Source organism: Kogia breviceps, chromosome 19 (genome assembly GCF_026419965.1).
Source record: "Kogia breviceps isolate mKogBre1 chromosome 19, mKogBre1 haplotype 1, whole genome shotgun sequence".
NCBI classification, from domain to species: Eukaryota; Metazoa; Chordata; class Mammalia; order Artiodactyla; family Physeteridae; genus Kogia; species Kogia breviceps.
Window position 1 is genome coordinate 6,067,780 of NC_081328.1, and position 27,878 is coordinate 6,095,657.

The 27,878-nt window shown below is 54.1% G+C and overlaps 2 protein-coding genes across 5 annotated transcripts in view; one reads left to right on the top strand and one right to left on the bottom strand.

The window, feature by feature from the left end:
• The window catches only part of ADPRM (ADP-ribose/CDP-alcohol diphosphatase, manganese dependent), a 372,105-nt gene that overhangs the window by 266,614 nt on the left and 77,613 nt on the right, over window positions 1–27,878 (bottom strand). The window lies entirely within an intron of this gene.
• On the top strand, window positions 14,755–20,829 carry TMEM238L (transmembrane protein 238 like). The gene is made up of 2 exons (XM_059047056.2): window positions 14,755–15,089; window positions 20,812–20,829. The coding sequence occupies exon 1, from the start codon at window positions 14,755–14,757 to the stop codon at window positions 14,992–14,994; it is 240 nt and encodes a 79-aa protein (XP_058903039.1). The 3' UTR covers window positions 14,995–15,089; window positions 20,812–20,829.

Genomic DNA, 27,878 nt, shown 5'->3' on the forward strand with positions numbered 1-27,878 from the left:
TCTCTTAGTTGCGGCGAGCGGGGGCCACTCTTCATCGCGGTGCGCGGGTCTCTCACTACCGCGGCCTCTCTCGTTGCGGAGCACAGGCTCCAGACGCGCAGGCTCAGTAGTTGTGGCTCGTGGGCCTAGCTGCTCCGCGGCATGTGAGATCTTCCCAGACCAGGGCTCGGACCCATGTCTGCTGCATCGGCAGGCAGACTCTCAACCAGTGCGCCACCAGGGAAGCCCTGGCCATTCACCTGGAAGCCAAGGCAGCTCACTGTCCAGAAAAGTTCATGTTTCCCCCCCATAGTGAGGAGTGAGGTAGCTGTCCCATCAGGTGCACATGTCGCAGGACCCCTGGTGTCCAGGTGTGGCCACATGACAGGCTCACAGGAGCAGAAGTGGCACGTGGCTCTGCTGGGCCGGGCCTTGTAGGAAAGGGGTTTTTCCTCCCGGCTCTGTGAGGAGGAGCCACTATGTGCCAGGAGCCTGGGCCTGAGTCACCAAGGGAAGTGGTATGGACTGAATGTTTGTGTCTCTCCATAATTTATATGTTGAAGCCCTAACCCTCAGTGTGATGGTATTTGGAAGCAGGACCTTTGGCGGGTAATTGGGCTCAGATGAGGTCATGAGGGTGGAGCTCTCGTGAGTGACGGGATTATGAAAACAGGAAGAAACAGGAGAGCTCTCTCTCCACGCCCTCATACCCAGGAGAAACCTTACGAGTACACAGTGAGAAGGTGATCGTCTGCAAACCAGGAACCGAATCTGCCGGCACCTTGATCTCGGACTTCTCAGCCTCTAGAGCTGTGAGAAATAAATGTCTGTTGTTTAAGCCACCTGGTCTGTGGTGTTTTGTTATAGCAGCCTGAGCTACTGAAGACAGTAAGGAAAGCCCCACGAAGACCAGGGACACCACACTGGACTGGTCTATAACGTAGAAATAAACTTCTATTTTGTTTCGCTACCAAGATGTCGGGGTTTGTCACAGCAGCTCGTATTGCCCCACTAATATACCCACTGGAGCCAGTAATCCCGTCTTTCTGACAACTGGCAAACTCGTCTCCCCCTTCTGTCTTCTTCTCCTCTAATCCATTCTGCATCCTTCACCAGGATGGTCTTTTTCCCAAATGCAAAATCTCCGCAAGCCTCTTCCTTCCGTATTATCTCTTTGCAAAGGCCGAGCGTCTGTCAGACCCTCATCTCCACCTGCTTCTTCATCTCTGCTCTTCGCTCAGTGTATTCTCTCTGCCTGGAAGGTTCTCTCTCTTCCCCCCTCTCAGCTTGTCTGGCTTGCTCTCACTCACTCTCCTCTTGTTTCCCAGCACATTTTCTCCTCCCGCCAAACTGCTCAGGAGCCTATATCACAACTGCCCGAGTCAAATCCAGCCTGGAACATAACCACTTATTTAGTAAGAAGCAGTTATGGTCACGGAAAACTTGGAGGCTTTGGCATTAAACAGACCTGAGTTTGAAATCTGAGTCCACAAGCGAAGTTCCATACTCGGTGACTTTCTGCATTTCTATCTCAGATTTCCAGTTACGTGTGAGGATGATAATTACCCCGTTAGGTCCTTGTCAGGATTAAATGAGGCAACAGAAAGCGTTAATATAGCACAATCACCTACTAGGTGTTCAGTAAAAGGCCGATACTGTTATTATCTTTGTCACAGGAAGAGAGAATTTCAGGCTACAAACACAGTGCAGGAATTCCCAAATCCTTGATTAGACTGGATTTATGCTTGAGCTTGTCAAGCCCTACAGAGCCTGGCAGGTGGGACTGAGGTATCTGATTTCAAACAAAGAAACACAGCATTCGGGCAGCTGAGTGCAGGGCTCTCCCTGGAGCACTACTATAACCCCTAGAGAACCCTGTCCCAGGCTAACACGCTGGTGCACATTTTCACTTAGAATCCAGGGAAGAACCTCACAAAATCCAGGTAAGAGCCCCAAGTCAATAACTCTGAGAACAGCTGCCAGATACTCCACGGGCGCCCAATCACTGGGAGAGGGCAGAAGATCTCCATGTAATTGCCCTTCCTGGGGCACAGGGTGTGTTCCCTGCCAGGGACTGTGCTGAGTAATCAGACTCGAGAGCAGTACCAAGTGTGTGTGACCCACAGTCAAGGCCAGGGCAGCTGCTTTCGGGTTCAGCGCAACGAAAGAACGAAGGGAGCGAAGCCAGCTCCTGGGTGAGCAGGGACAGGCTGGAGTGGGTGTGGCTGCCGCTGGAGCCTGAACTGGGGGGACAAAGGGGAGCTGGACCAGGGAAGGGTAAGGGATGGCTCACAGAGCCCTTTCCCATATGGCCCGTGAAAGACAACATTGTCCCCTTCATCCACCCAACCGACAGCTACAGAGCAGCTCAGGAATGCTGCCCGGGCACTGGGGAGAAGGAAGTGAACAAAACAGACAAAATGTCCCGCTTTCTGGAGCCTTCCCCGGTTAGAGGCAGGCAGGCCATAACAAAGACATCATCAAATGGACAAGATGGTACCAAAGGGCCATGAGAGCTATGAAGTCAAGAAACGGCGGGGGGCGGGGGGGGGAAACAGTATGGTCACAGGAGGCTCCTCTGAGGGGGGACACTTGTGTTGAGACCCGAATGAAGAGAAGGAAGCAGCCATGTGAAGGCCTGGGGCAGAAGCTTCCAGCAGAGGGTGGGTGGTGGAGACGCCATGGCTCCTCTTCCCCACCCTCGATCTTTCCTCCCCACTGTGGTGTGACTTCCACACCGGTCCCATCCTGAAGGACCTGGTGGGGACACCATGCCTGGAGCCTCGTTGGGGGGTGGCTTTCATCTGCCTGTCGTCCGTTACTCCGGCCGCCCCTCCATCACACACAGCGTTTCTGGCACCCTCTTCCTCACGTGCCCATCCAGCCCCCCACCCCTCCGGGCTAGTCACCCCTCGCCCAACTGCCCACACCCCACTGCCCACACCCCACCCGCAGCTTCAATCAGTGTCCCCCAAATCAGCGCTGCCGAAACGCACGCCAAGCTCTGGACAACATATCCCAGCCTGGCTGGTCCTGGCATCTCCATCGGGATCACCCTCGCCTGGCATTCAGCTGGTGTCAAAAGAAATTCCTTGCGTTTTCCCACAATGCCTCCTCCAAACCCGGTCCCATGTGCCGTGTGTCAGTGATGGGTAACACCACCAATTAATCCAGAACACCGGGCTAAACTCCCTCTCTCCCGTACCCTCTGTGTCCGGCCGATCTCCTGCACACCTTGTGGACTCCTTCTCCTTTCCTCCGTCCCCAGGGTCCCCGGGTTAGGTCACCAGCCTCCCCAGTGGTCTCCCTGCCTGCAGCCTCGTCCCACTGCAATCCATTCTCCCTTTATTTCAAGCAGAGCATCTTCCTAAAAGGCACTTCTGATCATGTCACCACTCATGGCCCTGCCCCTGAGTCGTTAGCTGCTCCCATCCCACGGCAGATGGAGCTCACACTCCTCCGTCCAGCACAGGCCTCCCTAGGGAGGCCCACCTCTACCCCAGCTTCTCCACATTCCTGCCACCCACCCTTCACCCCAGACCTACATATGAGGACAACCCAGTATATCATATGCCTCTGCATCTTTCCACAGGGTCCTTCTTCAGCCTGAACTACGCTGATCTCTTCTTCTGTCTAGCTGACTCCTAGCTCAAGCACCGCCTCTTCCAGGAAGTCTTCCTTGTGGCACCCTGTGGTCACCTTCTGGCACGGGCCTTTCTGATTCTCTCTGCTTTACATTTAGTGCATCCTCTCGCTGAAGCGCTCTGTGGTATACAGTGCTGGTTAAATGAAGGAATGCATGGTGACAGTGTGTCCTCACAGCTGTCCTGTGTGGGAGCAGCAAGGGTAGGTACTACTCTCATTTTACGAGTGAAGAAACTGAGAAGCAGAGATACTCAGCCATTTGCCCAAGCAACTGTGGAAGAGGGAAAATGGGCTCAGGGAGAAATCCGCTCCAACCTCCACCCTCATCCCGTCCCTATACCTCAGCCTCCTTCTCCGGGGTAAAAGCAGCAGTTTGGCTTGGGGAGGACAAAGCTCTCAGGACGTGGGAAGAGAGACTCCACGATCCCCTGTGGGTTTAGGAGAGCAGGTCCCAGAGAACTCAATGCAAGGCCGGGTGTTCTGAGCCTTGCCCGGGGCCCGGGCACAGATGCCCAGGGAAGTTGAGGACCTGCCCCCTGCAGGAAGCAGCCTGATCTGCAGAGGCCGCGATAGGCGGGCCTGAGCCAAGGCCCTGGTGCCCTTCTGCTTCCCGCTGCTCCCTGCTCCTGCTTCCCCAGCTTCCTCCTTGAGGCACTGTCTGTCTGTGTGTCCTCAGACACCATCACTGCTGGAGAGCCCGGCAGCTTCTCAGAGCCCACAGCACCGGTGTCGTGTGTCAGCCACAGGACTGGACACTGGGCCCTGGGCTGAGAGGCGGCAGAATTGGGCCTGAAGCTGGGTCTCTAGATCCTAATGCCAAGCACCCTCTCTGGAGGCCCAGGGCACTGAGGAGAGCCAGTTTGGACCCGGCCAAAGAGAGGAGGCCCGGCCCTTTCAAGAGACGGACGGTGCTGTCCAATACGGTAGCCACATCTGGCTACATACACTTAAACTTAAACTGAATACAATTACATATAACTAAATATTCAGTTCCTTGGCCACACTAGCCACATTGCAGATGCTCAACAGCCACAAGAGCCGACTTGCTACCATATTGAAGGAACAGACTATAAAGTATTTCCATCACTGCAGAAATTTCCACTGGACAGTGCTTGTCTATAATGACGCAGTGGAGAACCCACTGGAATTCTTCAGACTGACTATATTCCTATATTATACATGTAGTAAACTATATACTATATATGATACACTATATTTTATACACAGTTCCTATACTATAGTCTTCTCATTGCCTTCTTGAATTTGGAAAAATAAAATTCTTTCTCCTTTCTATTTTTTTTAATTTCAGCATTTATCTTCTTAAAAATATTTATTTATTTGGTTGCACTGGGTCTCAGTTGCAGCTCTCGGGCTCCTTAGTTGTGGCTTGCAGGCTCCTTAGTTGCGGCTCACAGGCTCCTTAGCTGCAGCTTGCTGGATCTTTAGTTGTGCCATGCGAACTCTTAGTTGCGGCATGCATGTAGGATCTTAGTTCCCTGACCAGGGATCGAACCCCATCCCCCTGCACTGGGACCGCAGAGTCTTACCCACTGGACCACCAGGGAAGTCCCTTCAGCATTTATCTTTATTTAGCTTTTCCTTTTCCCTACTTTCTTTGGTTCACGTTGCTTTTTTTTTTTTTTTTTTTTTGGCAATTTCTTATGATACGTAGCAGCTTTTAAATAAAGTTTGTAAATTAAAATATTATAAAGTTTAGTCATGAGAGATGAATATGTTCTGGAGTCTGCTGTACAAAACGCGTTGCCTACAAGTTAGCGAGACTGCATTGCACATGGAAACATTTGTTAAGGTGGATCTCCTGTCATGTGTTCTTAACCACAATTTAAAAAACCATCCATTTTTTAAAATTAATAATTTATCATTTTTATTAATTACAATGTTATTTGGCCCTTCTAAGTCCTTAAATAACTATGCTTTGGCTATTATATCTGAAATTCTGAACTTTCAGTGGGATTTTAAATATCCCACTATAGTGGTATTTATTTTCAGGTCGTCTAAGCTAAGGCATTAGTCCACCTGCCAGGTTTCCTCCCATCTCCTCAGGCACCTGCCCTCAAGGCCAGCGCCTCAGATCTGTGAGTCAGGCTCTTCTCAGGGCCCCTGGAGTTGTAATTCTTGCTCCAGACCCTCCATCATTGGCTCCATTGCTCTAATTCATCCTGCAGGTGAGAAATTCCCATGCCATTTTCCTCTGGCCAGGCTCAAGGTACTTGCTGACCCCCGCTCTGGGTCCACCTGCCTGCAGCCCCAGCGGCCATGGGCTCAGGAGGACAGTAAGCGGGTGCACAGCAGAAGGCAGGGGAAGACAAGGCCGCTCTCCCAGAGCCCCCCAACCGCTGCGAAGATATGTTACTGGACCTAACCTTCCAATAGCACTCAACACAGCTGACCATTCATTTCCTTTCTTCCTCTGCATTCAAGACACGGCCAGCTCATGGTTTCCTGCTTTCTCTGCAGGTATTCTTTTCCTCTCTCCTAGTCCATCCAGCCACGGCAAGTGGGAGAGCCTCAGGACCCATCCCAGCTCCTCCTGCTTACTGAGCTCTGTCTCAGGGAGTCTTCAGCAATCTCACCCCTACCACCAATTTGTCACTGACTCACAAATTCCTGTCTCCGGCCCAGAGCAGGAGCCCCCAGCCAGTGTACCAAACCCATCGTGTCCCGAACTGAATTCATAACTTCTCAACCACACCTGGCCCTCTTCCTGTCTGTCCCGTCTCCGGAGGCGCCCACAGCATCCAGCTTTACAAAACGGAAACCTGGCCTTTGACAACGACCCCTTCCTTTCCCTCATCCCTATAGTCTGAGTCTGCGTCTGTCACCGTGTCCTGTCGATTTCGGTCCCCGGTCATCTCTCCAATCAATCCACTTCTTTCCATCGCCACTGTCACCAGCTTTACCTCTTCCCTGGCCTACAGCAAGCGCGCTTACTGCCTGCCGTATGCCCATTCTTGGTCCCTCAGTGCTCTTTGGACACAGCAGCAAGAGTCCTCCTGAGAAAACATGGGCCACACCGCCTTCCGCTCAACACTCTCCGCCAGCTTCCCAGTGCTCTCAGGAGAGAGTATGAACACAGCTCTTCACTGCCTTTCCTCCTCTTGTCCCAGCCACGCCGGCAGGGCCACCTGCCGCCTCACAGCTTTTGCAGACTCTCCTGCTCTGCCTAGAATGCCGTCACCTCCTCTTCACCCCTCCTCACCCAGCTCGCCTGCTCATCCTTTAGGTCTCAGCGCAAACATCACTTCCTCGGGGAAGCCTTGGCCCACGTCTTCTTTGTCTCGTTCTCATAGGATGGGATCTCTTGTCCCACTGATCTCTTGTCATATTGATACATTAATTTACATGACTGATTGACATCTGCCCTCCCCAAACCTCTTTCCTCTCTTCCCTGTCACCACTTGAAGCTCCCTGAAAGCAGGCACTGCATTTCTCTAGCTCACTTCTAGCTGACTTTGCACCGAAAGATGTCTCAGCAGCTCAAGAGAGCTGAGCCCAGCCCCAGCGGAGCCCACGGTGGAGAGGCAATTAGACGTGTAGCCTGGGGGTGGAGGCACCCAAGCAGAGGCCGGGAGCTCGGCCCTGGGCCTGGCTGGAAGAGGAAGCGGGTCACGGACAGCCGAGCCCTGTGCAGCTTCACCCTGGAACCTGCAAACAGGCTTTGCAATTGACTGCTCCTGAGGCAGGCAAGGAAAATGGAGACAGAAGATTCTAGCACCAAACCCAGCAGATATCCTGGGGGCGATGCCTTTGGATTTATAGCTCTGGATTTATAGCACTTAATTCAGAGCTGAGTGCCAGCAGAAACAGATGGCAAAACTAAAGGGTGTGGAAGATAAAAACTAGAAGCACAGTAGACCATTTCCACTGTGTGAAAAGACTTCACGGTATCATCGTGGAAGCATTTTGCTTCGGAAGAGCTGTGGGAGCACAGCTTCCTCAGAAATAGAGAGGAAGCAAGAGATGAAAGCTATAAAGGGACACTGAATGGATCTGGGCAGAGTCGCAGGAGCTCTGGGGAATCACTCTCAGCTTTCCCAATATCTGGGAGTGCCTGGGAGTTATAAAATGGATCTAGTCATGAACGGTGCGTGTTGGATTACAAGGAGAAGGCAGAGGCGTTCCCTGAAAGGGATGCCCAGCCTAGCGAGGGAGATAGAAAACTCAACAAATTACCTCCATGCAGGTACCAGGTACTACAAAAGTAACCGTCCAATTAAATAAGCACCTGCATCTTACTCATTAGGACGGCTGTGATCAAAAGAACAGAAAACAGCAAGGGTGGGTGAGGATGTGGAGAGATTAGAACCCTCGCGAACCGCTGGCGGGAATGGAAAATGGTGCAGTGTCTACCAAAAGCGCTATGGAGGTTCCTCAAAAAGTTAAAGACTTACTATAAGATCCAGCAATTTCACCTTTAGGTACATACTGAGAAGACTTGAAGGCAGGGACTCATACAGACATCTGTAGCCTCATGTTCATAGCAGCATTATTCACAATAGCCAGAGGGTGAAAGCAACGCGAGTGTCCATCGACAATGGATGGATAAACCAAATGTGGTCCATAGATACAATGGAACATGATTCAGTCTTAAAAAGGAAGGAAATTCTGACACATGCCACAATACCGATGAAACCCGAAGACATTATACTAAGTAAAATAAGGCGGTTACAAAGAGATAAACATAATATGATCCCACTGACATGGGTCCCTAGAGTAATCAAATTCACAGAGACAGAAAGTAGAATGGTGGGTGCCAGGGGCTGGGGAAAGTGGAATGGGGAGTTAGTGTTTCATGGGGACAGAGTTTCCTTTGAAGACGACTGAGAGGTTCTGATAAGGGACGGAGGTGGCGAGCCCGCACACGACAGGGTGTGTGCACTAAACGCCACTGAGCTGTACGGTTAAAAACGGTTAAAATGATAAATATGTGCTGTGTGTACTTCACTACAGTTAACTAACTTTTCAAAATAATTTTTAATTAAATGGGATTAAGGATGGAACGAACTCGATTCTCCAAGGATGCTGGGGAAAGAGTTGGCATGCGGACTGGGAGCCGAAAAAGAGGGAGATGTGCTATTTGTATTTAGTGCGGACCCACCAACAGACAGGTTGCAGCCACAGCCGTTACTTTCTGAGTGAACGTAGGCGAGTCTCTCAACTGCTCTCAACTCTGCGGCAGGAACAGGGCTGCTGGGAGGACGAGCTGATGCTGAATGCGGACGGATGCCACTGTACATGCAAGTGCAGCCCAAGTGCATGGAAATACGATCCTCTGCTAAATAGGGGACAACGTCATCAACCTACTGAGACGGAAGGTGACGGGCAAGGGGGAGGGGTGATGTGGAACGCTCTCGAGGTCTGAGTAAGAGTGACGAATGGTTAGATTAGCCCTGTGGGGAATAGGATAGGAAGACCAGGGGAGAAAGCCAAAGGGTTTGCCAAGCAGCAGGAAGGGCTCCCTGAGTTGCATGTAGATGGAGTCTAGAGGCCCAGGCAGGACGCTCTGGGGAGCTCTCTCAAGCCCCTCTGGTAGCCTAACAGGAAGAATGAAGATCTCTGAGAGTTGCTGGATGCTCCGAAAGTAAGAGTGAATGTTTTTCGGAAAATAGTGACCCTAGGCTCCAGCCCAGGAAGAAGGAGGAATACATGAAGATTCACTGGAGATCACTGGTCAGCATCAATGTTTCTCCAAATTCCAGCACTGTACCTCTAGGGCGATATGAAATGATTCTGGCTGGCACGCAGGCTCATGGCATAGTCACTTTAATTCTCATCCAGTCTTTCCTATGACTTCTGGGACTAAATCTCGAATGGGTACTGTAAATCTGTCCCCTCTGAAATCTGTGCATCATAGGCCTTCATCTGAGAAAGAGAACGGGCCTCAGGTTCAGCAGCTTCAATGGACAACTGTGTCTAGTTGGGGTCCACTGCTTAGTTTTGTAAATAAAGTTTTATTGGAACACAATAAAACCATGACCCCTTGGCTACAATGGCAGAATTGAATCTTGTAACAGAGGCCTTATGGGCCACCAAGGCTAAAATGTTTCGTATCTGGCCCATTACAGAAAAAGTTTGGTGACCTCTGGGCTAGTTTAATTAGAAAGTTTGTTTTCAGTGTATATAGGCTTAAATACTTGCTGTCTGTTGTAAGTAATATCAGTTTTCCACTGGTGGCGGCAATAATTAATTGAAGTTAAAATCCATGTAAAGAAAAAAATTAACAAAATAGTATAACATTAGCAAGTGAATATAATAACACATGAACAAATTAAAATGGTGTTCTATAATGAAGGACAGAAGCAGACTGCAGGTGTGGCAGAATCCTGGGGGCAGCACCCATATGAGGCTCAGTAAACATTGGGTTATGAGAGTAGGGACGGTGGAGAGATTTGCGAATGATGGAGATACAGAGCAGCTGCGGTAGAGGTGAGACTGGGGACTGGAAAGTCATTTCACGAGGCTAAGGCATCCATCAGGGCTGGAAATGTAGCCATCAAGGATGGAGCGGGGGGGCTCAGCACGGACCTAGTTGGGGGCGGTGGCACAGGGAGCTGCCATCAGGCAGAGCCAAGACTGATAAAGGGAAGAGGATGATGGTGCAGGAGGGTGGGTGGCAGGTCCCTCCCAACCTGGAGCTTTCCCTACAGAAGCATCGTGGCAGAAAGGATGTAATAAAAGACATCAGTGCCAACCACACAGTAACACTTGTCTACGCCCCAGAGTGCAGGTTCTAAGCACTCTACACCGACGAACTCAACTCACTTACTCTTCACAGTAACCCTGTGAAATAAGGCATTATTTTACAATGAGGAAATCGAGGCACAGAGAGGGCAAGTGACTTTCCCAAGTTTGCACAGCTAACGAGTGGCACAGGCTCATGTGGTTAAACCTGCCCAGCATCTGATCCCTGTCACTCAGGAGGGGACTGAGCCTTGGTCAGTCAAATAGTCAGGCCCGGAACCGTGACTTGGGGTCGGCTGAGCACCTGGCTGGCCTGTTCCTGTCTCAGTCTCAGCCTGCCCTTTAGGATCCAGGTCACGGAGAGGCCGTCACACTCACGACATCACAGGGAGATGACCGATCATGATGACTCTGCCAAGGCAGTGACAAGGTCCCAACTGCCAGGAGGCGGCAGCACCGTGTGGTGGCAGCAGCAGCACAGCCCTCTCTGAGCCACAGGGGCGGCCGCAGCCCCCAGGACTCTCAGAAGTGGAGCGGCAGAGGGGCCCTAAGAGACCAGCCCTGGGAGTCACTGGCCAGGGGTCCGGGCGTCCGGCTGTGCCCTACACACCACGTTCGTGGTTCAGAAAGCGTAACAGATGCCTACTGTCTTACATTTCCCCATTTTGGTAATTTTTTTCTACCATATTTATCACTCTCTGAAATGGCATCATTTGTGTATTGTTTAATTATTCATTATTTGTCTCCCCCCTCAGGATGTGAACTCCGATGTCAGGCTCTGTAGTTGATGCTATCCCCGGCTGCCCAACATACAGTAGGTGCTCAAAAATACTGGCCTGATTTAAGTTCCACTTAGGTTGAGGCTTCTAAGTGTGTTGAGGTCACTTGGGGTTACCCACTTGTGGAGGAGGATGAGCTCCTCAGTGATCAGGGGCAGGGGGGCAGCCAGAGCCCAGGCAGCGAGGAGGCCCTGCGTCCTCGGCTTCTCTCCCGGGGACCTAGGGACAACCAAGGGGCATGTGGGTGTCCCGGGGGCTGAAGCACTCCCCCTGGTGCCTGGTGGCATGGTGGGCCACATTTAACAGGGTGCTAACTTTGTTATGATGTTTCGGAAACCTTGGTTTGAGGGTCTAAATTTTCTTTTTTTTTTTTTTGCGGTATGCGGGCCTCTCACTGTTGTGGCCTCTCCCTTTGCGGAGCACAGGCTCCGGACGCGCGGGCTCAGCGGCCACGGCTCACGGGCTTAGTTGCTCCGCGGCATGTGGGATCTTCCCGGACCAGGGCACGAACCCGTGTCCCCTGCATCGGCAGGCGGATTCTCAACCACTGCGCCACCAGGGAAGCCCTAAATTTTCTATCTATGCCACAGCTAAAGTCAAAGGATATCCCCAAATAAACCATCCTTTTGGCTACTGTCACAGGTTGAATTGTGTCGCCCCAAATTCATATGTTGAAATCCTAACCCCTAGTACCTCAGGTGAGAGCCTCATTTGGAAACACTGCAGATGAAACGCTTCACGATGAGGCCTCACTGGAGCAGAGAGGGCCCCTAGTCCAATACAACCGGTGTCCGTATAAAAAGGGTAAATGTGGACACAGAGACATGCACTCAAGGAGATGATACTTGAGCATGAAGGTGATGTATCTACAAGCTAAAGAGTGACAAAGATGAGCAGGAAACCACCGGAAGCACAGAGAAGGGCCTGGAACAGATTCTCCCTCTGAAGGAACCCACCCTGCTGACACCCAGATCTCTGACTTGTGGCCTCCAGAACTGGGAGTACTCTGTTTCTCTTGCTCAAGCCAGCCAGTCTGGGGTTCTCTGTCATAGCAGCCCCAGGACCCTCAAGCCCCTGTTTCCAACCACGGAAAGGCCATGCAAGCTCCCTGGGGGAGGAAGAGGGTGGTGGCATCCTTGCTAAAGTGAGCCTTTCACGTGACTTTCTTGTATGACCTGCCCCTGATCTAGGCCAATCTCCATCCCCCACAAACCTAGTCACTGCCCCACTGCTCGGCCTCCCACTTTTCCAGCCTGTCCCACTCAGGGCCTGGGTCTCCCCTGGCTTTCCATCACCCGTCCCGTCTCCCCCAGCTGTGTGGATATCTCGATGCCTCAACACACAGGAGATGGACGTCAGGGAACAGGAGCAGGAAGACACATCGGCCGGGCTGGAGGGCTCCTCGTAGCCCGGCCAGGCTCCTGGGTGGCCCACGGTTAGACACTCGGAAGGATGGCCGTGTAGTGTGAGAAGGAAAAGGCAGGCTGCAGGCGGAGAACAGGGTGGCCCATTTCCGTAAGGAAGAGGAGCGATATTTGTGATTCTGGAGGAAGAAGGCGAACGGGAGGGGGCTGCCTAGCTCTGGACACAGAAATTGTGAGTGCTTTCAACCTCCTCCCCTTTGCTCGTGAATATGTCATGTATTTTTCAGCTGGAAACGTGTGTGTGAGTGCGCGCGCGCGTGTGTGAAAAATAGTAGAAATTAAAATGTTGGAGGAGTTCCAGAACCTGAGGAACCCGTGTTCCCCTGGGATGCTGAGGGTCTGTGTTGAGTGAAGCTGACCTCAAGTGGGGTGGAGGGGAGACGACTTCACTCTTACCAGCTTCTCTCTTTTTTCTTTTTTCCATTATAGGTTATTACAAGATATTGAATGCAGTTCCCTGTGCTACCCAGTAGGACCTTGCTGTTTATTTTATGTAAAGTAGTGTGCGTCTGTTAACCCCAAGCTCCTAATTTATCCCCCTCGCACCAGCTTCCCTTCGAGCCAGCGTTTCAGGAGTAAGATGACCACCCATCCCGGTTGGCTCAGGACTCAGAGACCTCCTGGCACCCGGGACTTTTCACACTAAAACTGTTGCTCCCATGTACGTATGCAAGATGCTGCAGAGGAGCCCAGGAACCTGTGGACGGCCAGGCCTGGACACACCAGCGTGGCCCTGCCCCGCCACACTAGGGTTTCTCCACCTGCCCTTGCAGAGGGCATTGCGGTCCTTCAACCGTTCTTCCCAAGAAACTCTCTCTAGTCAAAGCTGCGGGCAACAGATCGGAAGACTCATGGCTTCTCCTACCCGGGGAGGTGTTCTTGTGTAGGCACCTAACCCCTTCTGAGGACAGCCTGGGAAAAGGATGCAAATACGGGGTGGGAGATCGGCGTTAGTGACTTCTCACTTTGAGACGCTCCAGACTGGCTCCCTCGTTTCATTCAAGTGTCGCGTTTCCGACCCGAAAACCCTCCACTTATAAAATTCCCTCCCTCCCCAGTGCTTTCTTTCTGAAAGTTTCTCTTCATCCTGCTTATTTTACACAGAGGAAACGAAACTTGAACCCCTTCTCATCCACAGGAGAAGGCAAAAGAAAGAGTAGAAATTCGTTTTCAGTTGTGTGGGGAAACAGAGGTCCAGAGAGGTTTGGTGCCCTGTCCAAGGCCCACGGTGAACGGGGGACAGGGGAGCGCTGGCTGCGTGGCCCCGCAGAGGCGGCTGAAGACCAGACCGCTGCCGTGTTGCCCTCAGCGGGCGCTCACCCGGCGCACCCCGGGAGTGGGCCGCTGATAAGACCTGTTTCACACGTAACGCCTCAGGGGTGCGTGCAGTGTCGCCGAGACGCAAAGCAAACGTGGAGTTAGTCAGTCTGGAAAACACACGCAGCCAGAGAGCCAGGTAAACATTTCCTGACTTTTGCCAGGAGTTGCCTTCTGGTCCACGCCCAGCCCACCCAGACAGGGGCACGAGTGCCCTCCCTCCCTGGCGCCCCCTCTCTGTCCTCTCAGTCTTTCTCATTACTGTCCCTTCCCAGGGCCTGTGTTCATCCCAAAGGGCTGTGACCAGCCTCACTGTGGGGAGCTTGGGTCCCGGGGGCTTCAGAGCAGAGAGTCTACAAGCGCCGCACAAACTTTTCCTGCCGCTGATGCGCTGCTTACGGCACAATTTCAAAATCTATTTACAGCAACAAATGGTCTTCCAGAGCTTTTACATAAAACCTCCCATCGCCACCAGGAAGAGTAGGACAGAAGCGGGTAGGGGAGGAAGGCCCGACCCTACCACACGTCTCAGGAGCCCGGGAGGACTTGCCCAGGACTTGAGAGGCCGAACGAGGGCAGGACAGCCCCTCCCCCAGACCCACAGGTCCCAGGCCCCCAAATCCATCCAAGGGCACCCTGACTCCTCTCCTGCCACGTCACTTGGTTGGCCTCAGTGATGAGGATGTCATTCCTGAGCCATTAAACAGTTAAGAAATACCCCGCCCCACCGGCTGCCATGCTCATAAAGGGAGGTCCACGTGTACTTCCGTGTGGCTCCAGATGGGCGGCTCACTCATTTGCTCACACCCAGCGGGGAGCAAAGGCAGAGGCCGGCAGCGCTGCCTCCTTCCCATGCAAATCAGCCCCGGGAGTGCAGCTGAGCCCCTCCCGCTCCTGCCTCCCGGGCAATGCTCTGGGGGAGGCCTTGGGGAAGATGCCACCCTGGGCGCTGTGCCCTCTTCCTCGGCCTGGCCCTCGTGCTTGACGCTGTGGGCCTGGTCCTTTTGCTACTGGGCGTCTTCGCCTCCCTCGACTTCTGGGACTTCTTGGTCTACACGGGGTCCCTGATCCTGGCTTTCAGCCTGCTCTTCTGGATCATCTGGTACTCCCTCAACATCGAGGTGCCTCTGGAGAAACTGGGCTTGTAGCTTGGAGGCAGGCAGAGGAGGACTCAGGCTTCCCGGCAGGCGGAGGGGCAGGGGCCTGCTGCGGCTCCCACCCCAGGTGCCCCGCCAGGGACCAGGTGAGTGCACAGGAGACCTGCCTGGAGGGGCGGCCAGGAGGCTGGGGGAGGCTGGAACCCTCTGGGGCTACACAGGCAAGTGGCCCAAACACTGCCCCCCAGCTGGGGATTCTGTCAACCTGGGCTCCAGCTGGCCAGGAGAACGTGGGGCAGGTACTTCTCCCCCGGGGGAGCCTTTTCCTCACGGAAACTGGAAAGAGGGTCTCCACAGACCCTATGACTTCTGATCCACCACGAACGGTCCTGCCATGCAGAACAGGAAGTTATCCCTTCGGCTTAAGACTTGGAGAAAGGAGCCCGTCTCGATTCTCTGCTGGGGAGAATCCTTGCTGGGGAGAAAAGCCTTTGGCCCTAGAAGAGGATGGAAAATTCCCCGATGCTGCTTATGCCCTTGCCTTGTGAGCTGCTTGCTGCAGTAGGAAACAGAGCAGAACCACCCAGCATGGTCCTTCTCACTTGCTTCCTCCCTGCACCTGCCCAGGTGGGACACACGGCAGGGGGTCAGGACCTGTCTCCACGTCCCCGCTCAGTGCATCTGCCCCCCTCTCAGCAGTGCCCCCACCCCACGCCCCCAAGCCAGCCCGGGGGACCGGAAGTCAAGGGACCATGGCTGACCATTTCATCCCAGCTGGGCCAGAGCTCGGTTGACCATGTGTAACCAAGGAGGCAGGTAACTGTGAGACTTTTCACATGGGCATGGAAAGCAAAAGAGAGAGCTAGTCTGGCCCCCCCCCCACCCCGCCCAGGCCTGAATTAGAGATGGCCAGCTCTCCACAGGGGACTAAAGTCGGAGCCCTGGTTGGTTTGGTCATCATCCCCTCCTCCCAGGCGGGCAGGGACCTGCGCTCAGGCACAGCCAAGCTCTCCACTTTGAGTGCTGCATGTGAGAGCAAAGGTCATTGCAGAGTTGGAAGGAGGAAATAATCATCGCGTCTTTTCTGGGGGATTCCATGTGACCCTTGGAAGTGAGAGGCAGGGCAGCAGTTTGAAGCGGTTTCAGTAGGGGAGGCTAACCTGTCCCTGGCAGGTGAAAGGAAAGAGGTGAGAAGTCAGAGCACCTGGGCCTTGCTCGGAGCAGCACCACTTGTTTGCTGGTGACACTGCACAGGAGGCATCATGCCCTGAGCTTCAGTCTTCCCGCCTGTAAAATGGGGATAATGCTACCTGCCCTTGTTGTTGCAATGGTCCAGGAGAGGTAAGGCAGGAAGAGGCTCTTTGCACATAATGTGGTTCTTACACATGCCAAGTGCTGTTACAAACACACAGCACAGGGGAGTAAACTGACCCAGAGTCCCAGCTGGGGGAACCTTGGTGTGCCTTAAATTGGTAGTGGTGGGGGTCAGCTTGAAACTTACTTCAAAGCAAGAAGGGACCCCAACCTTGTGTGCTCATTCACGGGGATGCGTCAGGCATTGTACAAGGCAGTGCGGGTGCTGGGAAGGGTAAGACACATGAGGTCTCTACCCTCGAGGAGTTCCCGTCAGGCGAGAGACAGACGTTAACCAGACAGTGTGAGGTGAGGACAGACAGTCAGGTGAGGACTAGGAAGGAAAGGAACACCGCTCCTCGGGGGCGTTCGGTAGAGAGGCTGACCCAGAAGGTGGAGTCTTGCAGAGAGAGGCAATAGCTTGAGCAAACTTCCTGGGGTAGCAGGAAATAGAAGACGGCAGGGTGATTGAAGAGCAGAGGGCAAGTGCAGGAGAGGGTCAGGGCCCCGCAGCGCGGGGAGGCCAGACCAGGCAGGGTCTACAGAACCTCTCAAGGATTTTAGCCATTATTTTAAGAACAATGAGAAGTCATTAAAGAGATGTAAGCAGGGGTGGGGACTTGATGACCAAGGTGGTCCAAAAGACCACCTTGGCCGAGGCATGGATGACGATGATGATGATGAGAAGTTCAAGCCCACTCGGGGGTCTCAGTCACTTGCCTAAACAAGAAGGGTCTCCAGTTCAGTCTCCTTATCCTGCACACCCTCCCCTCATTGAATAGAAGGTAGTTCAATCACCCAGTAGTGAAGACCACGGGTCAAGACCCAGACTGTCTGGTTTAAATACAGTTTTGTTGCTTATAGCTCTGTGGCCTGGGGCAAGTTATGGACTAGCTATGGGCCTAGCTATGACTCCATGCCGTAGTTTCCTAATCTGTAAAATGGAGATGGTACTAATACTAGCCTCCGTTTCAGAGATGATGCTAATATAACAGCCCTGACCTCATAAGGGTGTTGCAGAGCTTAATTTAACGTGCGTATCGCACGCACCGTGTGAGTGACAACTGATAAGACAAGGGACACTCTGATAAACCTCTGTCACGACGCAGGCAGCCGGTCCACTACAGCGGGGTGGGGCCCTCCTCTAGGACAGACGTCCCTGAAGCATTTCGACCAATTCTTGAAGCAGCATATGGCATTAAGACTCCTCAGTGGATGTAAGAATGAGGGCTGCCCCAGAACATCAGACTTCTGTCCAGGCCCAAAGAGACGTCAGAAGTGGTGGGTCCGTTGTAGCCTCCACTGCATACAATCACGCAAAGACCTCCTTCACCTTTTCAGTCCCCAAACCCCAAGTTCTACAGGACCCTAGAGCCAGCTGGCCCTTTTCATCCAGCTTCATCTGGATGGACCCTGCATCCCCGACAATGTCTGGGGCCGGCCCAGAGTGATGGGTTACAGCGGACCGGGACCCGCGGTGCAGGGGCTCCTCACTTACAGGAGCTGCTCACCACCTCCTGGATGACCTCAGGCAAGTCATTTGACGTCCCTTTCGAGGAGGAGGTTTGGTCCCCAGGAGAGGTTTCATACTGTTCCCTGCAGAGGCCGCTGGGGGCTGGGGCTGGGGAGGGAGTGAGCAGGGAGGACGCCGGCAGCCCCGCCACACGCACCCCCAGAGCTGCTGGCGCTCTGTATGAAAGTTCACACTGAACTTGCACGTAAGGCTTCACGTGAACACAAGTTCCGACGCCGAAAGATATTTCTTAAAGGCCTAGACTCAGCCCCCTCACTTGGTATGACCTTTGGCCTGGGCATCATCTCCAACCACAGTCGTGATTTATGGGCAGTCTGTCACTGGCTCTGCCGGCTCCCTACTTCTCAGACTGGAGCAAAGGGAAGAACACGCGTTCCGTGAATTCACAGCGCAGCACGTCCCCCAGTCTCAGCAGCATGGTTGCTAGGACCGCCCCCCACACCCCACCCAGAGGGAAGCAGGCCACATCCCAGGAAGGAGTCACGACAGGGCAGGGCCACCTGGTCACTAAACCTCCAAGTCCCCCAGGAGTTTCAGGATGACTGGCTTGTTTTTATCGCTCAACTGTGTGCAAGCGATTTTATCACTTGGTCACTGTATTTCCTGAAGCTTTGTTTGCTCCACACTCTACTGGCTGGGCATTTCTTGTAGATAAAGTCCCTGCAAAGGCAGGGGAGGACGCTTGTCCTTTAACAAGAGGGTGTGAGACTACACTCCCCCCACAAACACACACACACACACACACCCCACACATATATACCCCCAGCCCCGCCCTCCATACACATCCCCCCCGTACATGCACCCAGATTCCCCCCAGAAGCACACCCACAGACACACACACACCCTACAGGCACACCCACCTCTCCTAAGGCCACCACACATCACACACACCCAACATGCACACAGTCTATCACAGATACATTCACACACCCACACACGCCCACCCTCCTCCCCTACACCTTCTACACACATCAACACCCTACACATGCATCCCCCTCCCCCACTGCACACACGGTCACACGCACACCTTCACATGGCCTCCACACCCCACCCGCCCTGTTCACACACACACACGCCCTCACACCTGCCACGCGTGTACTAGAAACACACCCCACAGAAACAAACATTCCCGCTCCCCCGCAACCGAAGCCAAACGGCGTGGCACGGCCTCGAGCCCTGGAAAGTTTAACTTTTCCCAACATGCAGACTCTCCTCTCTGCCTCAGAGGGGCCAGTGGGGCTGCTGGCAGAGCCAGACGGAAAGGCCTGCACCCCCGCTCGGCACGGGCTGCACGGAGGGCCAGACATTCCTCTAATCCCTGGAGGAATTTTTAACCTAGAGGGAGAGGTAAAGCAAGTACACAGGGCCTCACAAAGAGTACACGGAAGGAGTGCCGTCTCACATGGGGCTCTGAAAGCCCAGATGAGGAAGAAGGCCCCCTGGCTGGGTGGGAAAGGGAGTGGTGTGTGGCTTCAGACGTCTGGGTCCTGAGCAACAAGTAAGAACGTGCCAGGCAGAGCTGGGGCTCGGGCAGAGCCAGAGGGAAGGACCGCAGAAAGGGAAGAATGAAAGGGTGGCCCAGAAAGGGTGAGCAGACACAGGGGACCGGGGTTAGGGGTGCTCACTGCTCACTGCTGAACTTGGAGGATGCTGAAAGCCAGATGAGGATTCTGAAACTTGGAAAGCAAGGAGGAATTTTTGATGACTTCACGGCCTGGAGAGGGAGACACGGCTGGGCTCCGCTTGAGGAAGAGTAACTTGGTGTCACGTGCAGCAGGGGTAGGGGAGAAGAGGAGTGGGGCCGGGGGACCACTGGAAACGGGTAGTAATAGAGAAAATGATGGCCACAGGAGGGAGGGGAGAGCGGCACACAGAGAGAGTGGTGGACCACAGACACAGACGGACGTCCTGGTGTCCCTCGGGGTGGGTAGCGGTGTCAAAGGCTTCAGAAAGCACGGCCTCCGTGGAACAAGGAGGTCAGGGGAAGGCAGGGGTTTGCTCGGAATGAGGTGTTTTCCTTTGCACGTGCAGAGCTGGGGGTGCAGACGGTGCTGCGGGGCAGAACTACCCAGCCGGAGTTGAATGTGCAGACTTCCGGCTCAGAAGGGGGACCCGGCGTGGACATGGAGTTATAGGGGCTGGAGGCAGGGCTGCGGACGAGGCTGAGGCTGCAAAGGGCGGGAAGGAGGAGGGAAGGCAGGCGGGTCGGGAGCCCACAGAGGATGATTGGGCGGGTGGCAACGAAGGCAAAGGAGGAAACGAGACCAACGGTGAGGGGAGCTGACCTTCAAACGCTGCTGAGTCGTAAAGCAGGGAGTAGCCTGAGGAAGGACGACCGGGCTTGGCAATGAGCCTTTACCAGTGAGGTTGGGGACAAAAACGAGGCCGGTGCGCCTTGTGGAGCGGCTGCCGAGATGTGTAAACGGGCGGGCGCAGGTCAGTCTAAAAAGTCTTTGGCGATGAAATGGAGGGGGTAGGCCAGTACCTGACGGCACAGCTGGCCTGAAGTGTGGTTTTTTCAGAGGACGGGGATGCAGAAAATGGAGCAGGATGGCAAGTGGGGGAAGGAAGCCAGCAGAGAGGAAACGAGGACGCTGAAGTTACAAATGGAGAAGGATGCCTGGCTGTGCCTGGGGCGCAAGCGGGTGATGGGTACAAAGGCCAGGGAGAGATTTGCTTGGCCTGCAGGGAAGGACGGGGAAAGACAAACGGAGGTTTGGTGAGTGTCTCGGTATTTATTGGTCACTTATTTTCATGACCTCATTCAATCCTTACAGCTCTGTGGGTCAAGGGTTCAGATCCCCATTTTACAGGTGAGGAAACTGAGTCTCAAGGTAGTTTCGGGACTAGCCCGCCGTACCTGTGCTGTGGAGGGCCAGCATTAGAACGCACGACCGAGTCCAGCGGACTCGAAGAACTGTGCTTGTTTTGACAGATTCAAATACATCTCGGACTGATCCATCTCGTCTTCATTTTTTCAGCCCACGTCCCATCTGGTGGAGAAGCAGCAAAGCAAGCTGATACCGTGTTTCTGCAACACATCCTGTAACAGAACCCGGCAGGAGCCAGAGGCTGTGAGGTGGAAGCTTTCAAAGCACCTGCTAGGATGCCCAGGAATGGCCACACGTGCCCGGCTTCCGGCGGGTTCCAAGCTCCATCAAGAGACTAGCACCCCTGCCCCGGGCCACTGACACCTCTGCCGGCACCCCAGCCGTTTGTGAGGGTCTGGGGAGCCCCTAATGTTCGCACAGTGGGGCTTTTATGGCAATAACCCTGCTGCTGTGGGCTTGCGCACCCAACGAGAAGTCCGTCCGAAGTCCGAATGGGGCCTCTTGCGAGCAAGTATCGCGCGACGTTGCTGCTGCTTCCGCTCTCCGGCTCTTTGGACGGACTGTGCGGGCCCCTGGGGGGCCCCCCTCGTCCATCTCTTGGTGTCGTCCAGTCGGCACGTGGTAGTGTTATTTCAACATGCTGGCTGCCCAGGCAAATGCAGAGCCAGTGCTGAGTGCAGGAGGTCCCCCTCCTCGGCGCTGGACACCCGGAACCGCCAGTGCCGCCCCCGACTTGCACGACCGGGCCACGCGGGGGGTTGTTCACATTGAGCTTTCAGTCAAATGAAACCCTCCGGGCATTTTTCTGACAAGTTTCTGACAAGCATTTTCTGGACTCTGCTGTGCTGTCCTTGCGTCATTCATTTCTTGATCCTAAGAGCAGGCCTCTATTTTATCTTAATTCAGTTGCATCGGGTCCAATGCAGCCCAACTAGAGCACCTAGCAGCCCTCACAGGCTCATCAGACGTGCTCATGCCCGTCACCTGTGCTCAAGCTGCCCCACTAATTTATATGTCCCCCAGCTTAATTTTGTACTTTTTATTTATATCTCACCCTAAACGTGTATGTGTTTTTTCCAGAAGCTGCCTCGGATCCTTTGTGGTGTGAGGTAGTTACCTAAATAAAGAAGCTGATTGGCCTTTTAACACAACATAACCTATTTCTGGGTCTGCGTGGTTTCATAACGACTCCCAAACTCCAGGCTTTAGGGCATCTTCTTCCCATTCGTTTAACCTGCCTCTGTGCAAATCCCGGAATTCTACATTCAGTACAGCACCTCTTGGGAAGAAAGGCACAGAGCTCAGTGGATGGAGACAGTACAAAGGTTATCCTGACACCGTGGAATCTTCTGGAAGCTCTGTGCTCGGCCACCAGGCCAGCTTCTCAGAATTAGGCTGGACTCAGGAAGCTGAAGAGATATCATGAAAGAACATTCTAGATAAGGCACCAGAAGAAAGATTCCCCTCCTACCCAGAAGCTTCCTTGACCATTGTCGCTTGCCATCCTGTTGATCTTCCCAGTTGGAAACTTCTCGGTGTGTCAGACCTGACTCCATACATGGAGGAAACACTTCCCTTTACTTGAAATTGTCACGTTAGCGCAGGAGGGAAAGTCACATATAATCAAAGTCACTGAACAATTCCTTAAGAAGACACTTGTTGGTGGCCACAAACCTTCTCTTCATGAGACCGAGACAGGTTTTTATTCTAGAAGTGGAACAGGTTTCTGTTTCTTTGTCTGGGAACCAAATGGAATCGTTGGCTGTCGTTTCACGTGTTGTGAAACAGCCATGTTGTTCCAAATATGCAAATCTTGAAAATCGAGGATCACGCTCAGCCCAGAGCCCATGTTCACATCTGCGGGAGGCTGGAGGGGCTGAGGCTGGCTGAGCGGCAGCAGCAGATTCCGATCTCCTGCGCCAGCCTCACTAAAGGGAATCTCCTCCTCACTTAACATCTTCCTCCTGCACTCTCTCTTCTGCTGGTTAGTGTGCAGTTTAAATGCGTGTATGAGACGGCTCTCCATAGAGAGCCTGTGTTCAACTCCTAAGGCCTCCTGAGTCACAGGGCGTGCTCCTGCAGGGTGGGCACCGGACCACTGCTTTGGACAGTGCCTGCAGAATAAATCTGTGATAAAAAGTAGGGGCCGAAGTGAATGCAATTCTAGCTGACGACCTGCTGGCCTTTGTATGAACCCCGTGGGAGAAAAAGGAGGTCCACGTAGGAGGGCTTCCTGGAATTTAGCTTCAACCATCTGGAGACCCCAGTTAAGAGCTGGAACGGAGAAGGCATACTCAGGCAATGCATGTGCAAAGTCGGGGTGTTCCCTCAGAGGCGAGGCTTGGTCCACACCTCAGTATCTGCCGGGACAGGACAGTATCTCGGGGACCCCCGACGGCAGAAGCACCGAATTCAATCTCAAAGGTGATGAGAGCAGCATTCCACCGACTGGATGCAGATCACCTGGGGACCACATAAATGCAGACTCCAATTCAGTCGTCCAGGGAGGGGCCGGGGACTCTGCATTTCTAACAAGCACCCAGGCGGTACCACTGCTGCATTAAAGAGAAGAGAGTGTCCTTGAGACGCTCTGAAGAGCGAGGATCTTGGACAGCCCCCCCCCCGTCATTTTAGAGACGGGGACACTGGAGCCTGCAGGTGAAGTGAGTTTCCCAAGTTCAAGCGGCTGAAGGGCAGCAGGTCCAGGACCGGGGCCCAGGGCTCCAGGCTGCCGGTGCAGCCCTCTCCCCCGGCCCCGCCCACCCCGGGAGCGGCTGACGGGTTCTTCTGAGCCCTGCTGAGCCTCGGGCAGCAGGAGCGCGTGAGCAGGGCAGTGGCCGGGGCAGGTGAGGCAGCTCACACTGCAGGTGAGTCATGGGCCGGCGAGCCTCGCTTCAACCTGGCTGTGCCGTGTGCCCGTGAACGCGGTCCCGACCAGGCGTCCACGCTGCTCTGTGTCACTGCGGATTCCAGAGCCGTGAGCCCATGAGCCCATGAGCACGCGTCGTGCAAGGCAAGTAGGGTGGAGAGGGAGGAGGAAACAGGAGAGGCCGTGTTTCCACCAGGCAGAGCCACCTGGAACTGGGCTAGGTCTGATCTGGGCTCGTCCTCCCAGTGGGCTGGGCATGGGGCGCCTCCTACCACTCTCAGGGCCACCTCCTCGGCCCCTGCTCCTTCCTATCTGTCCTCTTGGACGAAAACTGGACTTTTTCAGTCACCTGACTCAGTCAACTCCCCCGCTTAGAAGCTGAGTGACCTTACAGGGGGTCCTCACCTATTAGGGGATAATAATAATGACATCACAATCACAGGACCTAATGTGATTCAGCGCTGCTTTTCTGAGACTCACAAGCTCCTGAATGTAAATGCCTTACAGTGTCCTTTTCCTCCTTTGTAGAAGTCAACACAGAGAGCTGTGAAGTTTAGGTCACCTCCTCAGATGCCTAATGATTCCAGGACTATAGGACCTGTCATTTAATAAAGCTATTTACAGTCAAGTCTGCCGCTAATAATCAAGTATACACTTCACACAACCTCATCCCCACACTTTACTGCAGAGACGACCCACCAGGACCCACAAAGCCAGGGCAGATGGGCATTCTAGGGGGAACGGTGGGTCCACCCCGGCTCTGCAGCCCACCCCCAATCAATAGCCTCAAAGCTCCTCCGATTCAATTCATCCCTTGGTGAAATTACGGTGTCGTGGAGGAGGCCAATCAGAAGCTGAGTCCACCACGGTGGAGGCCAGCTCGGAAACGTATTTGCATGAAGGACCAAAGAGCCCTCTGGGGAAAGACCAACCCTAAGGGAAAAGAGAGTCAGGCTGACAAGGGTGGCCCGGTAACAGATACTTAACACAGGCACGCTTGGCTTCCTGCATCTCCCAACAACCCTTGCTTGTTCTCAGGGAAGAAGGGCTATAAGAAGGATTAGGCCAGTTTGGGGTGAAACCGTATGAGATACCGGGGTCCATACGTTGTCACTTGGATGCACCCAGCACAGACTTGGGTTGTGCTGGTTCCTGGTGGACACAGTGAAATCTGGCAGAAAAGTGACACAGGAGGTGCTGATAGCTGACTGGACTTGCCGGCGAGCTGAACTGGCTCTTCCAAGACCCCCAAAGTTTCTTGCCAGGGCAGACACACAAGGGGGCGAGGGGCCGGCCGGGAAAAGGCAGATAACAGTAAATCACTCCTGGTCGGGGACACTTAGGTGAAAGGTGCAGACGGCTAGAAACCGCAAACCAGCCAGGGAATGGCAGGTGTCCCTGGGTGAGAAGTGTGTGCACCTCTCACTCTGACGGCGAAGCGTGGCAGGCCTGGGGTAGCTGTGTCCGCCTTCCCGCCACCACACAGCCTCCTCCCTTCCTTCATTCCTTCACTCAGCACAGATTCACCTCTGGCCTCACTCTTCCTGGATCCCAAAGGCTGCCCCGACGGGGAGATCCTTCAGCACTTGGAGCTGGTAACTCTCGGGAAAGGGAGGGAGAGGGGAGGTACAGCTTCCTACCACGCCCCACCTCTGCAATGCCCACGCTGTGCTGGGCTGCGTGCCCCCAGACGCCCCGAGTCAGCGTGCAAAGACATAGTCTACACACAGACTCTGTAGTTCACAGGGCAACACCTAGACGCTGCTTCCACATCCAGGCATCCTGTTGGCAAGGATCTCCACGTCCTTCCTTCCTGCCTCTCCTTCCCCAAGCCGACTGCTTCTGCAATAGCAACCCCTCCCCACCCCGGCCACTATGCAGCCGTTTTCCTCTCCACCAGCTTCACTTCCAAGCCAGGGCCTTGCCCTCCTCACTCTGGATTCTGTTCCCCGGGGCACAACATGCCGCCAGCACACAGCCTCAGCTCAGAGGTCCTCTCACCCGACCCCATTTTTCTGACCAGCCTTCCTCACCCCCGTCGTCCCGGGACTCGGGGGCCAAAGTTTGCGGCGTCCACATCTACCCTGCCAACCAGGGCCTCCAGGCCCTGCCCGGAGCCTCTCCTTCTGAAGGGTCCAGGCCGAGGCAGCCACCCTGGGCCTCGGCCGTGGCCTGGAACGACAAAGCAGCGACTCTCGCGGTCCTGGGACCAGCAGGTCAGTCTCACCGGGGAGTTTCCTTAGAAGCGCAAAGGCTCTGGCCCCGGCTGGGTGACCAACTCATCCCAGCCTGCCTGCCTCGGTGCCGGGGATGCCTCGCCCAGACCTGAAATGAGAGGCTCTGGGGGCGGGGCCCAGCAGTCAGGTTCACCAAGCCATGGGGGGGTTCTGGCGCACCCTCAAGTCTAAGGCCCTCTACGGGAAAGGAGCCTTGAAGCCAAACTTGTGCTTGGAGGCTGTCCTCCGGGGGACCCCATCTCCTCCACCGGCTCCCCGGGTCAAGGACAGCAGACCTTGTGCACTGTCACATGGCGTCCTGGCCAGGCTGTACCAGCCCCAGGCGGCTCTATCAGCTCTGAGGGACCTCGCATCCTGGCCGGCCCGTACTGTCCCGAATCACCTGCCACTAGTGTCCCTTGCCGGCCAGGGGCTGGTTTTTCCCTCTTGGGTCTTCTGCATTTCGGTTTTCAAGAAATTTAAGTTTCCCATTTTTTCCGAAGAAAGTCAAGAGGAGGAAGCTGCTGGCGCCGCTGGAGGAAAAAGGAGAGAAGGGGCAGGAGAAAACTCGGGGGAAAAGGGTGGAAGGCACTGAGGAAGCGAGACGGTGGAAGGAGATGAAAGGAATGCTGGGCTGGGGAAAGGTGAGAGGAGAGCCACGGGGGACAGAAGCTGAGACGGGGGCAAATGGGAAAGAGTGTCTCCTGTGGTGCGCCTCGTGGACCAGGCGTACCAGCAGCCTCACCTGAAACCAGGCTCTACCTGCAGATTCCGGACCTCACCCCAGACCTTCTCAGCCAGAAAATCTGGGACTTTTAAAAGTCCTCCCAGTGCTAGGATGCGCACTACCGCTTGAGAATCACTGGGCTGAATGGTTCTATCGTTTATTTAAGCAGGCGTGCTGCCCCTTGATCCTGGATTCCAGTGTGTTTTGAATTTCTGCCTGGGGCATGGTGGCTAAGAGTCCTAATGTGACTCTCCCTCATGTGACCCTCACACACACCACCCCTTGGCCTGATGACCTCCTGATTCCCAGAGATGGGAAGAAACAGCTGTAACATCCTCTTTCTCCTCTATCACTCTAACTGTACCACGGGCACCACCAGCCTCTGGCAGCTCTAGACTGTGCAGCCTTTCTCTGGGAGGTTTTGGGGCCTGGAAAGAACTCTAAGGCGCCCCTGATCCTGTGTTACTTCCCAATCTATCCTACATCAAGGACCGCCTTTATTATTTTTCTCCCATTTCTCCCATATTGTATTGAAATATGTTGTCTGCCAAAGAGACTAATCATTAAGGAATAATTAGTTCAGTTCCCCATGATTTATTAATCAAACACATCCACAACTGGGTATGCAAAAAGCAGAAAACAGATGTATTATGGTTTCCATTAGAGTTTTTGAAACATTTAAAACAATGCATTACAACTACCGTGAAGCCCTGGGCGTCTGGAGAAGAACAGATGAAACCAGAGATTGCAGAGCTCAGCTGCGGGGTGAACAAAGGTAGTATGAGGAAAGGGAAAACAATAAACAAAACGTTGACAGGCTCCTGCCGCTCTCCCTGCACCCAGCCCACTCAGGACTTGTCCCCTTCCAGGAACTCTACCCTCCCTCTGGTTCTGGGTTTCTCCAAAGGGCATCTCGCAGACTCACCAACAAGGCCAGTCCTAACCCAGTGAGGCCCGCGGGCCAGCGGCTTCTGCCCCCGCCCCCTCCTGCCCTGCCCCCCTTACCAGACCCCACCTCTTCCTCCTGCGAACACAGGAGTTGGTTTTCAGTCTCCACCATTAAACACACCGGCGCCCCCAAAAGATGCCAGGCCAAGGGGGCGAGGAGGGGGGAGGGGCACGGTCCACAGTGCGACTCTAGGTGCTGGAGGAATGATTTCTGCCATTTCTACCTACGGAGCCCCTGTCCAGACACAAATGTGTGGGAGAGGGGAGCTGGGTCCCTGTTCCCCTCCAGTGACTAAGGCTTTGCTGCTGCTTTGGCTGGAGGGGCCTGCCTCTCATTGCTCAGGACACGTGTCAGTGTCAACCGAGGCATCTCAAGGCAGAGGAGAGAAGGAACAGGACTGGGGAAGGAGCTAGGAGAGGCCTGCCGCAAACAGGAAGTTTCTCAGCAACAAACAAG

Excerpts from the sequence above, each read along its gene's own strand:
- TMEM238L (XM_059047056.2), top strand. The coding sequence starts at position 14,755 with ATGCTCTGGGGGAGGCCTTGGGGAAGATGCCACCCTGGGCGCTGTGCC.